General features: G+C 39.3%; 1 protein-coding gene across 1 annotated transcript in view; it reads left to right on the forward strand.

Annotated features, from left to right (window-relative positions):
- Positions 1–15,968, forward strand: part of LOC307044481 (protocadherin-15-like) — a 189,984-nt gene that overhangs the window by 95,144 nt on the left and 78,872 nt on the right. The window contains exons 13-18 of the mRNA XM_079689759.1: positions 1,202–1,408; positions 5,155–5,289; positions 8,715–8,864; positions 10,354–10,547; positions 12,788–12,920; positions 13,198–13,277. Coding sequence (XP_079545885.1) covers positions 1,202–1,408; positions 5,155–5,289; positions 8,715–8,864; positions 10,354–10,547; positions 12,788–12,920; positions 13,198–13,277 — 899 coding nt within the window. The remainder of the gene's footprint in view (positions 1–1,201; positions 1,409–5,154; positions 5,290–8,714; positions 8,865–10,353; positions 10,548–12,787; positions 12,921–13,197; positions 13,278–15,968) is intronic.

Raw genomic sequence — 15,968 nt, forward strand, 5'->3', positions numbered from 1 at the left:
AATTGAGCTAATGTGCAGAATTAGTTCCAGGTCATGGCTTAAACTGATGTCGCCTCACACCCCCTCTCTATCTGTATTTTCAAAGCCTGAATATTTCTGAAGCATCCCAGTGTGGGAGCCAATAGCAACATATGTGCCTCAGAGGGAAAAAATTTGCAGTGACAGCCTGACCACACTTCTTTCACTAAGCTGGTGTAAGACTGAACTCGGGTTAAAGAACAGCTCTGTTATGTTTTGGTACAGTTTGATAGTTAGGACAACACACATTTTGACTGCAGTAATTAGCTGTGTTTCTTAAGCATTCATGTCAACTGTGGAACAACATGAAGAATAAGAGATGTTTATCTTCTGGTAGGTGAGCAGTATGCGACACACACAAGCTAGTTTTGGACGCAGGTGAATCAACAATTCCCTCATGTATTTTTGGGAGAGTGTCCAGCTCTGGGAATTGACTGTGTGCATAAACTGTGTTGTAACATTGTTGTATCAAATTCCAGTATTCGGTAATATATTAATTATATGTAGCAGGATTTGTTTTTATTATTGCTAGTTTTCTCAACAACTGACTTGAACCTTATTCAGTCATTTTTGTTAACATTAAAATGAACCCCATCTTGCAATATGAGTTGTTTTCCGTGGCTCGATGCTGCAGGTCAGTTTCTGGAGAAAGAAATAAACATGAGGAAGAGATGTTGACTGGGATTTTGTCAAACCAAACAGTTCCACATTTTATTTCAAGCTTTCAGGCAAAACAGAGTACATCATCAGACAGTTTTAAGCTCAGTTGAGTAAGCACTAATGGAGACAGCCATGTTTACTAGTTAATTGGTCCATTTCTGGCACTGACTTAGTGAGAAGGGGACCCATTGACCCTGCTTTTTATCAATGGTCACCAATTTGACGGAGTAGTTAGAGCCACTAATTACTGCCTCTCCCCGTCAAATGATGGTATTTGCGTTAAGTGCTCTAGTAATTACTAAGGCCTAATCCTAAATGGACCCCTGATTACATTTAGCAAATGTAGCTTTTTGTAATTGAAATTATGCTTTTTGTCCCTATGTCTGCATAACAGTTGGGACAGCAAAACACTTAAGTGTGTTACTTTAATCTTACAACTCATTATTAGTACTTCTTAATACATTTCTAGCAGACTGGTTATCAGTCATTTGACTCACTCTTGTCTTTTTTCGTATCATTTCAGGCTGAACAGGACAACGGTCACCCCCTCCCGGCCTACGCTGACCTCATTATCGAAATCCTGGATGAGAACAACCAGGCACCGTATTTCCAGTTTGCCACCTATCAGGGCTATGTGAGTGAGTCCTCCCCAGTGGGAACGACTATCTCCGCCAGTGCCAACCTCACTGCGCCCCTGGGAATCATCGCTCTGGATAATGACATTGAGGAGGTAGAAAGCAAGAACCTTTACAAGGCTCCCTGCACTTAACACATGCCCACCCATAAATGTGTGCATTCAAATACAAAGCACATGTGGTGCATTTGATTATATATTGTTTACAGGTTCATATTTATTTACAAGTTTTTGTTGTGCGTTCACATTCATGACTCATTTTCCTGCTGTATTTTTCTCCTTGTTTTAGCTGGATCCTGGTGATACACCTGTAGGTAAAGGGGGTTGCTCTTAGATGCAATGGCACACACTCACACACATAGAAACATACAGAGTGTAATAGGGATGTCCCGAACATGTTTCTTTGCACTTAATCCCCCACTTTAGTCCATTAAAAAATAACTGTTGTAGTATTATATTCATATATTTTGATACAGAGGTGAATCCAATATTTATGTTTTCTTGCATTATACAGCTGCTCTGTGAACTCTAAACAGCTTAAAGCAGGCCTCCATTTAAGTCAGTAAAGTCAATTAAAGGATTTCAATACTCAAAAGCTCTCTGTTCTTAGAATATTTAATGTTACAGCCTCTTGCAGTGCGTGGTATAATTTACTTCAAGATACATTCTCTTAATTTCCACCTCAAACAAAATGCTCGCTGTAGAACACATCTGTTTTGTCTTGTTTGTTTGGTCTTCGCTGCGGCACATTGTCATTGTTCCACTAATTAACACATACAGAAGAAGACGAGTTAACTTGCGGGTCACCTGTTTCTCCTCATCTTCACACACTGCCTTGGAGTCTCACGCTTATGTAGTTAATCTTGGATCAATGAACAAAGTAATGTCGATAAGCTCCTAGTGCTATATTTAGCTTCCAAGTAGCCAAGGGCTTCTGACTGTATTGCTTGCCGAACATGTTTCTTTTTCTGTGTTCTCGTCATTTTCAACAAGAGTTGATGATCTTGGAAGATGCAGAACTAGCTTCAGGTATGACATCCTTACATGCGCCACAACAGAGAGGGCATGGGTAAAATCCTGGAGAGGACACAGGGACATGTTAATTGATTCGACACTGTACATCCTGCCAAGTTGGTCACAGTTGCTTCGTTGACTCTCTTCAGACCGTACCTGAGACGAGGCTTTGCTCTGCTCCTACACCCTCCCAATCATCCTCTGCGCTGAACTCCATCTTGTTGGAAACCCTGTAATCAACGAGTGCTCTGGCAGATTAAATTATTGCTGTTTCTCACTCAGTGTGGCCTTCTCACAAAAACTGTGCAAGAAATAGTCTGTTTACAAAATCCTGTTGCCCTATTAAGGGTTGCATCATCTTTCCGAGCAATTTCTGATAAAGAAAACATAAAGCAATTCAAACAAAACACTGAGGACGAGCAGAAATTACTGAACAGAGAGCTGCAATTATCAATCAATCAATCAATCAATGTTTATTTATATAGCCCAATATCACAAATGTTACATTTGTCTCAGTGGACTTCACAGTTTGTACAGAATATCAGTATGATAATACGACACCCTCTGTCCTTTGACCCTCACATCGTACAAGGAAACACTTCCAGAGAAAACCCCACAGTTTAAAGGGGAAAATGGGAGAAACCTCAGGGAGAGCAACAGAGGAGGGACCCCTCTACCAGGACGGACAGACGTGAAATAGATGCCGTGTGTAAATCGAAAAGATAATACATTTACAACATAGGTAGTCCAAATGTTCGTAAATGCATGTGTCTATAATAAGAAGATGAATCCACGAGGATGTCAGCAATCTTGTGGGAGCCATCAGGGAAGCAGTATGATGAGAGTCAGGCAGGACCGCAGAGACAGGTTCAGCCACGACTCGAAGTCCAGGACTCAGATTCAGTGCTCAGGATAGAGGATCCAGGACACACGACCACAGCAACAGGATTAGCCTCGACTCAGGATCCCGGCGTGTATATATGGACACAAAAAAGAGATTTGGGGGGAATCTGGGTTAATCGGGACATGAGAGTACACAGGTACAAACAGCAAGAAAGACAGAGTTATTATCAATCACATGATGCAGCCTTTGGCCGCCACTGAAGCCTGGTGCATTGATTTAGTTCCTCAGCATTAGTTACATTTGATCCATTATCAGTTGTGATGCACACTCTACAGCCGTCTTCTTTCAGGCTCCAGCTGCACTTTCTTAGTCCATGGGCAATACTCTCTCTGTGTTGTCAACAGGATAGTAGGATGTTTTAATGAAACAATTTAAACCCTGGATCACAAGCGGTGAACACTGTGTATCCTAAATCACAGGTTTGTAATTAGCTAACCACATGTTTCAAATTGCAACTTGAAATCGATGAATAATTAGTCCTACGCCTCTGCTACAGAAAGTGGTTCGTTACAGTGTTTTCAAAGGGGAAACACTTGTAAATTTAGCTTACCTTGAGCTCAATATGTTTTATAAAACAAAATATATTGATAGTACACTAATCCATGAAAAATAAAGTCTTGGATAAACTTGATCCCTGCTCTTAAACTAACTCGGGACATCCCTAGATTTCACTTCGCACAAAGTAAAAACAAACTGATAACACTAATCTGCTGCTGGAGACATCCCAAATATTACATGTTTAGCTTTCCATTGTTTCTGCCAAATGTCCACTTCAGAAATGATTTGTTTTGTATTAATATTTCAAAATAATGAAAATCATAGAATGAAATGCAATGCAAGTCTCTGGTAGTAGCAGGTGTGTGTGCGTGGATTAATCTAGATGCACTGACTCTTTATCCTAATGGGAGTGTTTTTGTTTGCAGTGTTTTGCTGTGCAGTGTTCTTCTTCTTCCTATGCAGATGGGTGTTTGTTGATGTGGTTTCTGCAATAGCTTCAGTCAGAATTTATGGAATTATTCTCTTTGAATACCAACTTCAAAATATTTGTCATTGATTGTTGTGTGTGTAGTTGGTGGAAGGGGGTGTTTTGACATATTTAACAAACTGTGTGTTTGTGTGGGTGCACTTTTCTGTGTGTGTGTCTTCACCAACCACAGCGGAGAATGCTTTACATTTTCCTCATATCCTAACTGCACTGATAGATTTATGTTTGAATGGGTGGATACACACCGTCTCAAACACACACAGAACAAAACAAATGACTGCTACCTTTAGTTAATCTTTCACAAAACCCTTTATTCCGTGTTTGGAGAAGATGAACAAATCATAGTGGAGTGGAAGCAGAGATAACAAAATCAATAAGCCACCCAGTTCCGATGTTTACCAAACTCTCTTAAGAGGACTCATTGATGGACGGGAATCGAAGCCGACTAGCAGCAATGGCCCACAATGGACTCGAGGTCTATTTGTAACACAATCAAACCACATCAGTGATGAGACATCTTTGGATAAATGGAACTTTATTTATAATGTTTTCAATCTTATTTAGTACCTGGATGCCCTAAACAAAAGCTATTAAACCAATACCTTTTAACGACTGCTTAATGTCGTCAATATATTTCCCTAAAAAGCATCAGAGGCTGTAATGCTTGTAAGTTGTTTTAGCAGAAGTGATTTCCTCTCTTTCTTGATACTATCGTGTATCAAAACATTGGTTTCTTGTTCCCCTCCTCTGCTCCTTCTCCGCTGTTTTCTTAAGATAGATGAGGGACCTGCAGGAGATTACTTTTTCAACTCTTTGACGGATCAAAATGTACTGATAGGTTTTCCCATCCCCACAGCTACGGCCTTGAAAAACAAAGGTGATGAAATACTCATGTCACCATGGTAACTTGTTTCTTTCTGTATATCTTTTTGTTGGAAGACAAAAGACCCCTTGGTGAAGATTACCCTGGATGACTACACCACGATCTTCAGCCTGACCCCAACTGGGATAATCCGCTACCTGAAGTTGATCAAACCTGTGGATCGGGAGCAGCAGATGGTCTATACTTTCACGGTAGGCCTCAGACTCAGTGGTCTCTATCCACAAGACAGCACTCACGCTCTTTGACCTACATCTCCTATTCTGTGTTTATAAATAGAACTCACAGGTTAGGTTTATACCAAGAGGCACCCGTAGACACAAAGCTGGCCTGACACTTTTGCAACAATATGACCTTTATCAAGGGTCAAATAACAGTAAAGTACAACAGTCTGTTCACTTGTTTTACTAACTGCTATTCAAATATGAACCTAAGAATATTCAACATCTGTCTCATGTTAATCTCTATATACACTTAATAGATATACATATATATATGTGCATATAGTTAGACTTATCACTAGCAAATTAAAGTTTACAATCCAAAGAATAAAGAAACTGCAAATAGCACTGGCAAAAAAGTAAACACGATCCATTCAAATAAATATGCTAATAATATAGAAGACACAAACAGGTTTGTCATATCACAAAACATTTAAAACTGATTAATACTGAAACCATGTGTGAAATATGTCTACACACGTATGCACTACATTCTGAATGATTATGATACTATTAGAGTTATATGTTGTGGAACATGGAACAAAGTTCTGTTCTTGTAGGCATTTCTCTTTTTGATTGACTTTTTGCTATTTACTGGACATATCTATACATACTATTTAGTGTAATATTTAGAGAAAATCCTTTTGGATTTAAGCGTTCAAAGTTCTCAACCTATTCCTTTGAAGAGACATATAGAGAGTACATTTTGTGGGAACTCTCTAATCTTTTAATATATGACACGGTTCAGTCTCACTGAACTCTGCCGCTACTTTCATGTTCCATTAGGATTCTGGAGTGGGTTGCTTATAATCTCGATAATGTTTTATTAATCTTCTTAATGTATGGTGTTTTTAGTGGGTTTACAGCCTGGTTTACCATAGTGACTTGTTTCTGCTTTGCTCAGAGGGATGGCAGCATCTTGGGAAATAGATTAGCCCCCTCCCCAGAGGTATTCTTGTGGATTAGAGAGCATTGGCAAACCAGCAGTGAGATCTGTGGGAACGGTTCCCTGGACAGTGTCTGCACGGGGATGATTCGGATCACTGTAGATTGAGATATAACGCTAGGTTTGTTTGGGTTGGTTTGTACATCAATGGAATGTTCTATGTCAGAAGAGTGTGTGGACGGATAATCTGCAACTATTTTGATAACAGACTTTTAATGCAAAAAGAGGCAGAATGTGCTGTTTTCAGCCGGTCAAATGTAAGAATTGTAACCTCAACCTGTGTGAATAAAGTTGGTGTTTGTTAATCTATTAAATATTTCAATTGTAGTCCAGCATACTGCAGGTTTGTCTCTTATTGGGTTTCTTTTTCATGAGGAATAAAGAATCTCTGGATCCACATTAGAGCTGAAAATATGCATCCACTTTGCAGTGGTGACAGCTCAATACAGCTCTTTAGAAGGACTTCTGCATTCAATATCAGATGTAAGGGAAATATTCTATTCCAGGATAATCAGCAGGATCATCCTCTCCATCTCTCATCCTCCACGTCAGTGTTTCAATACAAAATAAAAGATGACGCACATTGCCTGGTGAATATTGAAGTGGTGGTTGTTGTGGTTGTTGTTGAAACATGTTCCTATGTTGGCCCTTAATGCATCATGAATATATCCTATTATATTATATTAAACATGTTTTTTTGCTAACTGTTGTTCTGTGAAATATTGTGTTGCAGGCTGACTGATAACATAACTTAGTAGGCTACTTATTAAATGACTTTATAAACCATGTCAGAAAATCATTCAAAATCATTTTATATTAAGTGCTAAACTAAGGAACACACACAATATGTATACACTTCAATGGTTCAATATTGTGTTTTAAATAGAAAATAATATATATTTATCGTTTTCCAGGGTGGAAATGTGTTTTTGTAAGGAAATGTGAGCAGTGATTGTTCTATATTTTAGCAATAATAATAACAGTTCAGGAAAGTTTGATAAATATAATTATATACTGAAGATTTTGTATTACATTTTGGCCTCAAAAATTATAAACTGGATACTGGTTGATACCTATAGTACACTTGGATCAGAGTTTTTTATTTTTTCATGAATAAGAACTGAATTGTTGTAGTCGTCCCTCTTATCTGATTCTGTTTCTCTTCTATTTATCAGTAAAGATGTCCTACTAAGACCTACTGCACCTACTGACCATGTAACTCTGACCTAATAGTATTCTCCTCAGTTTAACACATTGTTTCTTTTGGTTCTGAAAAAATGCAGGTGACCTTCTGTACAGCAGTGTTTTTGCCTGAAAGCTGCTGACATCCTGCTTTCTCTGTGTTGGCTGCAGAAATATCCAAACTGACATTTCACAACCTGCCTTTGTCTCTAAATCTCACATACAACTAGTCCAATTCGCGAGTACATAAATCAACACAATGTGTTAAATTCATGTGTCATTCTCTAACAATACAAGTTATGCATTGCTTTATGTTGTCTTGCTTAAAGCTAGTTAACATGATTGTAATGAGACAATAGTACAGAGGCTTTGAAAGCATTTGCTTTTCTGAAGATACTGTTGTCTATGAGATTTTCAAAGAGAAGAATCTTGTCTTAGCATAAAGAAGCATCACATCAATGTATAATTACGCTTTGTATCCTGGACTGGAGGGAGAGTGTACACACAGATCTAATATAGATAAATATCAGCCTTCATTTTTTAGTATTTGTGTTGGTTCTTACTATTTGTGTGAGTGATAGAGAGAGATAAGGAACAAGGCGTGACATTGTTTACATTTGTTCCGCGCATATGTGCATAGATGTGTCAGCACATGTGTGTAAGTTTGGAGTGTCTTCACATAGATCTGTGATGACTCAGTCAATCCTAATCTAATCTCGGCTAAGGAAAGAGAGACTGTTTGTATGGAGAGAAAGATGTTTCTGGAAATGTTATAGCTCTGCTACTAAAGGAATCTTCCTGATGTACAGCAAAACCATTTTAGGGCTGAGTTCAAATTCTCAAGGAAAACCAATGTCCCATATTCTTTTGCTGTGCCACAGTTGTTTAGATATTCTCCCTCTCACACTTGATGTATTGTTCTCAGTCCATTTTCTCTGCCAAGTAGATCAGAGCTGCCAAGGACTTATAAACATTCTGTTTGCTCAGTTTGCAAACTGTCCTTTAGTCAAGCTTTATACATGCCCTCTCATCTCATCTCTTTAAAGGCATTTCCAACGTTAAGGGAATGCAAGATGAACATACTGAATACAAAGGCAAAGTGTAAGTGAGTTAATGACGGTGGAAAAAAACCTTGGGTTGTCTTTTCAAAGCAAAACAGTCCTAAAGCATAAGCTTGAATATAAGAAATCAGTCCTCAGATTTATTTCCAAAATATACAGACTTTGTTTACTAAAATATACGTATGTATTTATATTTCTTTTGTCTACAGATGGTCTCATCGGATGGCGTCCAGCAGAGTACCCCGGTCACTGTGAACATCCTGGTCATTGATGCCAACGACAACACGCCCACGTTTCCCGAGGTCTCCTACAGCGTTGAAGTCTTCACAGACATGCAACCCGGGGAGACGGTTCTCCAGGTAATCATTTCAACAATCCTTTCTTGCCTTTCTCCCTCTCTTCTCCTCTTTTGCTCTGGCACTGTGCTTTACGCCTCCGTCTTTGTCACCGTTGCAAAGAATCTCTCACACTCCCGTTCTTTCATGCTCAAAGTAAAAAAATAAGCACCGCAATCTAGTGCATTGTGTTGACAGGTGAACCCCTTGAACAGTTCCCTTCCTCTCCCTTGCAGTCATCACAGATAAGTCAAGGTGAATGTGTATCTCTGTCCTGAGTGCACATGCCCGGGAAACCTTTTATCCAGCAGATCAGCTGCTGTGATGGCTGAAGATCATTTAAAACAGTAGGCATTACTGATGGCCGTTAATCAATCCTTCCTCTTGCTTAAAAAGGATTTTGCAACCAAGATGTGATTTCATATTATTGAATACATTAATGGATTTGGAATATTGTTTATACTATTTAATTAAAGCACTTTAAAGGTCATCCATGTCCTTTCCCCTTTTTTTTCATTACATTACATGTATCTACATGTTTTATCCAAAACGACTTACATACTCAATACTGTGGGCAATCCCCACAGGAGTAATGTGTCTTGCCCAGGGACACAACGACATGCTGACTGCAGTGAGGTTTGAACCTGTGGCCCCCTGATCCGAACACCAACACACTAGTCCACTGCACCACACGCCTCCATACATGCACATATACCCATACTAATACCAACTAAAAGCAATCTCATATGCACATGCACAGGACATGTGTCATGATGTGCATACTGTATGTACTTGTATATGCACTCACAGCCTCCAAAAATGTAAATGTAACCCCTGCTATATCTGTGTTTATGTTGGAAGGTTTCATCCTTTTATTGTCCTTTATTTGGTAGTCATTGCATGATCTTTTCTTCTTTCAGTTGATCTGTCCTCTCAGCAAAACCTCTCTAAAAAAATGTCAGACGCAGAAAAGGTCAAGTTTAATCTGCCTTCAAAATCAGCCATTTTGCCCTCCTTGAAATGAGGCCAGGGGTCACAAAGTGTTGGGAACGACCGCTTAACTGATTTTTATAAGCCGTTTATGAGAGCCTCAGGCCCCGGGAGAATGCTGCTGCTTATTTGATGCTACAGATTTTGCTCCAATGTCAGGAGCATGAGAAGAGGAGGTCTGGGCAGCTCGGATTAAAGTTTCAAAGCCTTAAAGATATGAAGCCAACTGCATCATGATGGTTCATAATTAAAAGCAGCGGGGTGCCTTCAATAATTGACTTGAAGGAAATTGTGTGTACCTAATTCATTTGATAACAAACTATGCAAGACATTATATATATTTAAATTGTGCCTTTTTCTTTTCATCTTCAATACTCTGGTAGCACTTCAAATCAGTCCGAACCCCCTGCTGGTAATTATTTACAGATAGAGGGATTCAGTGAGGAATTTGCTGGCAGCTATAACACACAGAAATATCAAAACAAACTTATGTTTGTCTCTTTTTCTCTGTCCATTCTCCCAGTTAACCGCAACAGATGCTGATGAGGGACTGAATGGTCAGGTGACCTATGAGATACTGGCAGGTGCCCAGGGAATTTTCATCATCAGCAACCGCACTGGACGCATCACTGTGGCTCCTGGTGTCACTTTAACTGTGGGACAATCTTACGCTCTGACCGTCAAGGCCTCTGACAGCGCACCAGAGATCCAGAGAAGGTATTGTGTTGTAGTAGCTCTCTTTTAAAGATTGATTCATTTGAACATTGAACAAAATGTCGGCATCAGTTGAATGAAGTTTATTTAATATGAGGTGCTATTCATTCCTCTTTCATTGAAACATTAGTAGTTGTTTCAGTGTTTTTGTGTGTGTCTTCTCAGGATTGCAAAGAGTTTTTATTTTATTCAATATTTTTTCATATTTATTCACAAGTTAGCTTTTGAATGTTACAGAGTTTTCTCTGGGGTAGATTACAAAACAAAATAACAATTTTTACAAACTTTTCTGAGCCAAAACACAGTTGGTATTGTTTTATCAAACCTGGTATGACATTTGTTGGATACAATATCTCCTCTTTATCCTGGAATTATGCCATCACGATGCCAGGGTGAATTTAATGAATTATTTGGCTACAGATTGGTATAGTTACAGTTTTTTTTTTATAGAAGCAGATTTTCAGCAGATGTAGTAACAATAGATAGACATTTTAGAGAGAAGTATGGACTTTATAAAAATGTATAAAAAGAAGAAGATTAATCTTTAGTAATCCCCCAAGGGAGGAATTCAGTTTTATAAGTTACCAGTTATAAAGAAATGACTACAATGACTAAACATGTTTTGCTATTGTGACTTCTCAACCTCGAAGTATAACACTTTTTGGGGGGGGGGCAGCAATAGGGGCCTTTTTTTATTTCATTTTAGTAAGACTGGCTAAGACCATTTTACCCTGTCCAGGATTACAACATCACTAATGCAGGCTACTGGCTGACATAATGACAGCTTGTCAGATCATTTGTAACATGTACCTTTAGCAGTTCAACAAAAGATGTCACAATGAATGAATGCTGTAAATGATAAAGGCATTCAGTTCCATTTAAATGTTTCCTGCGGTGACTTACCGAGAACAAGCAGGCTAATTCTCTGGAAGTAGGTTTTTCAAACGGAAACAAATCATGAATAAAAGGCTTGTATTTTGTTTGTGACATTTAGGAATGTAAAAAAAAAACTTTAATTGTAACTGTGTCCCGGGTTGCGTTCGGATAGTTTAAAAATCAGCTCCTAAGTTCTAGCCCTATCTCCTATTCCTTGACCTCTGAGTGAAACGTCACAGGGTTAAGGGATAGTGGATAGGAGAATTCAAAAGGATTTAGGAGAAGAGACTGCGGTACTTTAGAGAATCTGAAATGCACTTTCACTATCCAACGTGTTTATGATGCGGCAGCGGACGTCATTGTGTGCATCTGCTGCTGTGGGGAAACTATGGAAACTACAGTTTTCTATACAGCGGACTACAACATGGATGTATAATAAGAACGACGGACTCATCTAGAGACTGCACCGTGCTCTGATGCTGTTGCTTTATGCTTTATGAACAACAGAGAAACATATTCTTCATGACCAAAGTTGGAATTGAAATAAAAAAGTGAAACTTATGTTCGTCACTCTCTCCCTCCAGTCCACATTAATACAAATGATCCCAATACGTATGATTGTATGAACTATGAAAAGATCTTAAAATCAATACAAATGTATTTATTATAAACGTTAGTCTTTAATACCTATATCACCATTCAAACATCTTTTAAAAGTTGAACAAACCCCACACAGCTCAGTGAAATGTTGACTTTATTTGATCATTATTTCAGTAAAAACTAACGTTCATATTTGTCTTTTTGATTATAATACTGATGAACGTTCAAAACAAAGCACTTTGGCAACTTACCACATACGTTTTAAAATGCTTAATAAGCAACGTAACTTTCATGATATAATTTCTCCGCCATAATCGTTTGTGTCCGTGAATGGCCGACTGTTGTGTGACGTCAAATGCTGCGGCTGCAAGGCATTGTGGGGCAGCATTTTCTCCTCTCCTTTCGGTTAGGGAGGTCCAGTGATTCCTAAGCTAAAGGAGGTTATAAAGGAAGTTTGAAACCTCCTTTCCTTTCATTCTAGAGAATTCGAACGGCACTTATCATGGCTGCCACTGAGGGACTTCCGGGTCATTTCACTCGGTTAGGAAGGTTCCTAAGTTAAATGGACTATTCGACTGCAGCCCCAGATAACTATCCCACTTGAAATAAATGCGATCAAAACCTGTTGAATTTTTTCTAGGATCAACATTATAAATCATAACACTTTTTTCACTTTGCTCTGGGCACGGCACTTCAGTACGGCTCAATAGGTTTCAAGGAGAAACTTGTGCTGTCATTGGGCTGATGTGTGCTTTTCTTTCTGCCAGGAGCTCAATCACTACAGTTTACATTGAGGTTCTGCCTCCCAACAACCAGAGCCCTCCGCGCTTCCCTCTCCTCACATACAACCTGGAAATCAGCGAAGCTATGAGGATCGGAGCCATTCTGGTTAATCTACAGGTGAGCCTCTAACCCACAAATCTGCACATGCAAATAAGGATATTTTAAATGTAATGAGGCAATCAGTATCATGCTGTTGTCTGATTGAATTGTCAATAAGGCATATTGTAGTTTCAGCAACCACACCTTTTCTCCCTTTTTTCATATTTCACTATGCTGTGCTCTCTAGTGCGCTCCACTGCAGCTTCCTAGCTGCCCAGGTGTCATATGTCATAGTCTTAAACTATAATGGCACTATTTGAACTTCAAGATCCTGCTCCTCTTTTCCTTCCCCTAGGCCACAGACAGAGAAAATGACCCGATCACATACCGCATTGTGAGTGGGGATTCCCAGAAGGTCTTCAACCTCTCTGAAACGTAAGTCTAGATATTTCTTTAGTAGATGGAGCCTCATAAGGTGTATTAGTCAAGGCCAGCTTGAGAAGGGTTGTATGGATGGATGGAAAGGCTAGTCAATTATGAATGAATTACATTTTTCTCATAAGCTCCTAAAAGGGTTATAAAATGGGAATAGGGAAATGCATGTCCTTTTTGGGTCTGCATGGGTTTCATCCAAGGTCTCTTGTTTCCTCTCAGAGTTAAACAACATTTAGGTTACTTCATTAACCTGTAATTAGTTTGTTGGTGTGAATATATTTGTCTATACATGTTTTGCCTCATCTATTTCTTAATGCAAGTTGAACACAAGTGTTGTATCGAAAACGAATGTGAAATACTGTGCTAGGTTGGCATGTCATTATTGTGATATAGTTCTGCAAGGGCACTATTCAACTTTGACATCAATTTGAAAGTCTATCAATATTTTATTTATTTAGCAACAAGGCAACTCCGTTGTGTACACCGGCTGTTTTATCGCATGGACACATGGACAAGGACAACTCTACTATTAAAGTCTTCGATAAGCATTTGTGTTTAACCCTCTGGAGTCTAAGGGTATTTTCTCGATTTTTAGATGTTTTCTTAATGTTGTTTTTCAAGTCCGAAGGACATACAGTATATGGACACACAGTAAAAAAAAAATGTTGAGCCATGGTGTTCCTTCCTTCACCGTGATGGCCATTCAGATAAACCAGTCAGGGTCTGTCTATCACCATTAGCTTCCCTCTGATGATATAGACCGCAAGAGCGAATGCGGCTGTGGGGAAGAAGGAATGAGAGGCGTAGGGATTTTGATGGTAGGGACTAGTTGCTGACTTGCCAATAATTGGGTTTGGCTGATTCATGAGCCAATTTATCCTTTGTGTTATGAACACTGGCACTGGTTGCTGTCACCATCAGAAATCCCAATGAACCAAGTTGAAAAGCACACCTGTTCACGCTCACAAATTGCCTTCGGTGATTATTTGTGTCCATGATGCCAATGTTCTTGTCACATTAATTTGGATAGCCCAAGGTCACAAATCACTAATTTGCCAAAGAGGGACATCAAATCTGTATAGCTTTAGGAAGTGAAAACAAAACTGAAAGACAAACATTGGAGGAATACCAATGCAGTGGATGTCATATGTAAAGTAGACAGAAACAACAGGAGTAAGATAACGTGTGGATACCCAAATAATGACATGAGTTCATTTAATATATGCAACAAACATCTGACCTTACCTTCTGTAATCAACCTTTGCATTTGAATAACCCGCCTCACTCACCCAGGGAGCAAGGAAAAGGTTTGATTTATTAAAGTGGTCAGTGCTTTCTAACATTGAAAAGCAAGCAAATATGGAGTGAAGAGACGCAGGGAGACTGAAACTGCAGGACCCTGCCAGACACGTTTCTCTCTAATTGATTACATCCTCTTTTCTCTCCATCCCCAGTCTTTCAGCTACAGTATGCAAGGCCAAGCCGTGTTGCAGCAGAGTATCCCTGCCTTTTGTTTCCTTTTAATCTGCACCACTGTTTAGATTTGTTTGTTTAATGGGGGGATTTTTACTTTGTGGTTCCAAAGCGGCTATAGCAGCAATGACACGATGAAACAATGGGAGATAGCGATTGTTGACACTGTAATCTCTTATACCAGATACGACTTAAATCCTGTTGAGATAGATACACATCCTTTAGTGCATTCTCTGTGTGGCAGAAATATAACAATCCCATCACAGGCTCTCGGCAACCTCGCAATATATACACTTCAAGCAAAACAGGTGCTGATCGAGCACATGATGAATCAAATCATGATTAGCTCGTACACTTGATGAGTGTGCACTACAGAGCCCAACTTCACGCTCTCCTTTTTCAACCACTCAGGACTTTGATATGATTCAGTGAAGGTATGTTCACATTGCTGCATCGTTTGCATTCAGGCTGTGAGGTTGACTCAATCCAGCTATTATGAATAATGAACTCTCAAGTCTATAACAACCTATAAATGTGGCAGGTTCTCCTAGGGAAAGGTGGGAATGCTTCAGACTCACTCACCATTATAGCAGAGAGCATGTCACAGCCTTGAATCAATGGCGTAGAGTCTGTCAGCCACCAGTCGCTATACAGAAAGTATTCAGTAATGACGTACTTAACTGCAGAGGGGTCACACATCATAAACAAGTCTGGAGTAGTTCTAGTGAAGTCCCAGGCCTGCTGGGAGTGATGATCACCTAAGTCACATCTTCAGTATACTTTTCTTACACTGACTCTGAATAGTATGCTTGCAAAATATATGTCTGATTCAAAAAGTTACTGGAAAGTTTCTGCCTGATGACCACACTAAAACTGACATTCAAGCCAGAACAAGGTCAAAGTTGTGTCTAGTCATTTAAAAATTGTTCTCTATGTTATTGTGTTTCCATTAAACACTGACATCTTTATTATTATACTGGAACATATGTATGTATCCCAATTGTTTAAAGGTGGGGTAGGTAATTTTTGGAGAAACCAGCTCGAGTGCGCTCGAATTTGAAAATACACAGCCGGAAAAAATCTGCCACTTCCTTACAGAGCCCCTCCTCCAACACACATGAATGCCCACATGACCAACGAGATAGGTTTGTGCACAGATGGAAGGCTGATGGGCAGGTAGGCCATCCTGTTATTTTTAGCCGGGACGGCTCAGATGAT

The sequence above is a fragment of the Notothenia rossii genome (genome assembly GCF_949606895.1).
Source record: "Notothenia rossii genome assembly, chromosome: 6".
NCBI lineage: Eukaryota > Metazoa > Chordata > Actinopteri > Perciformes > Nototheniidae > Notothenia > Notothenia rossii.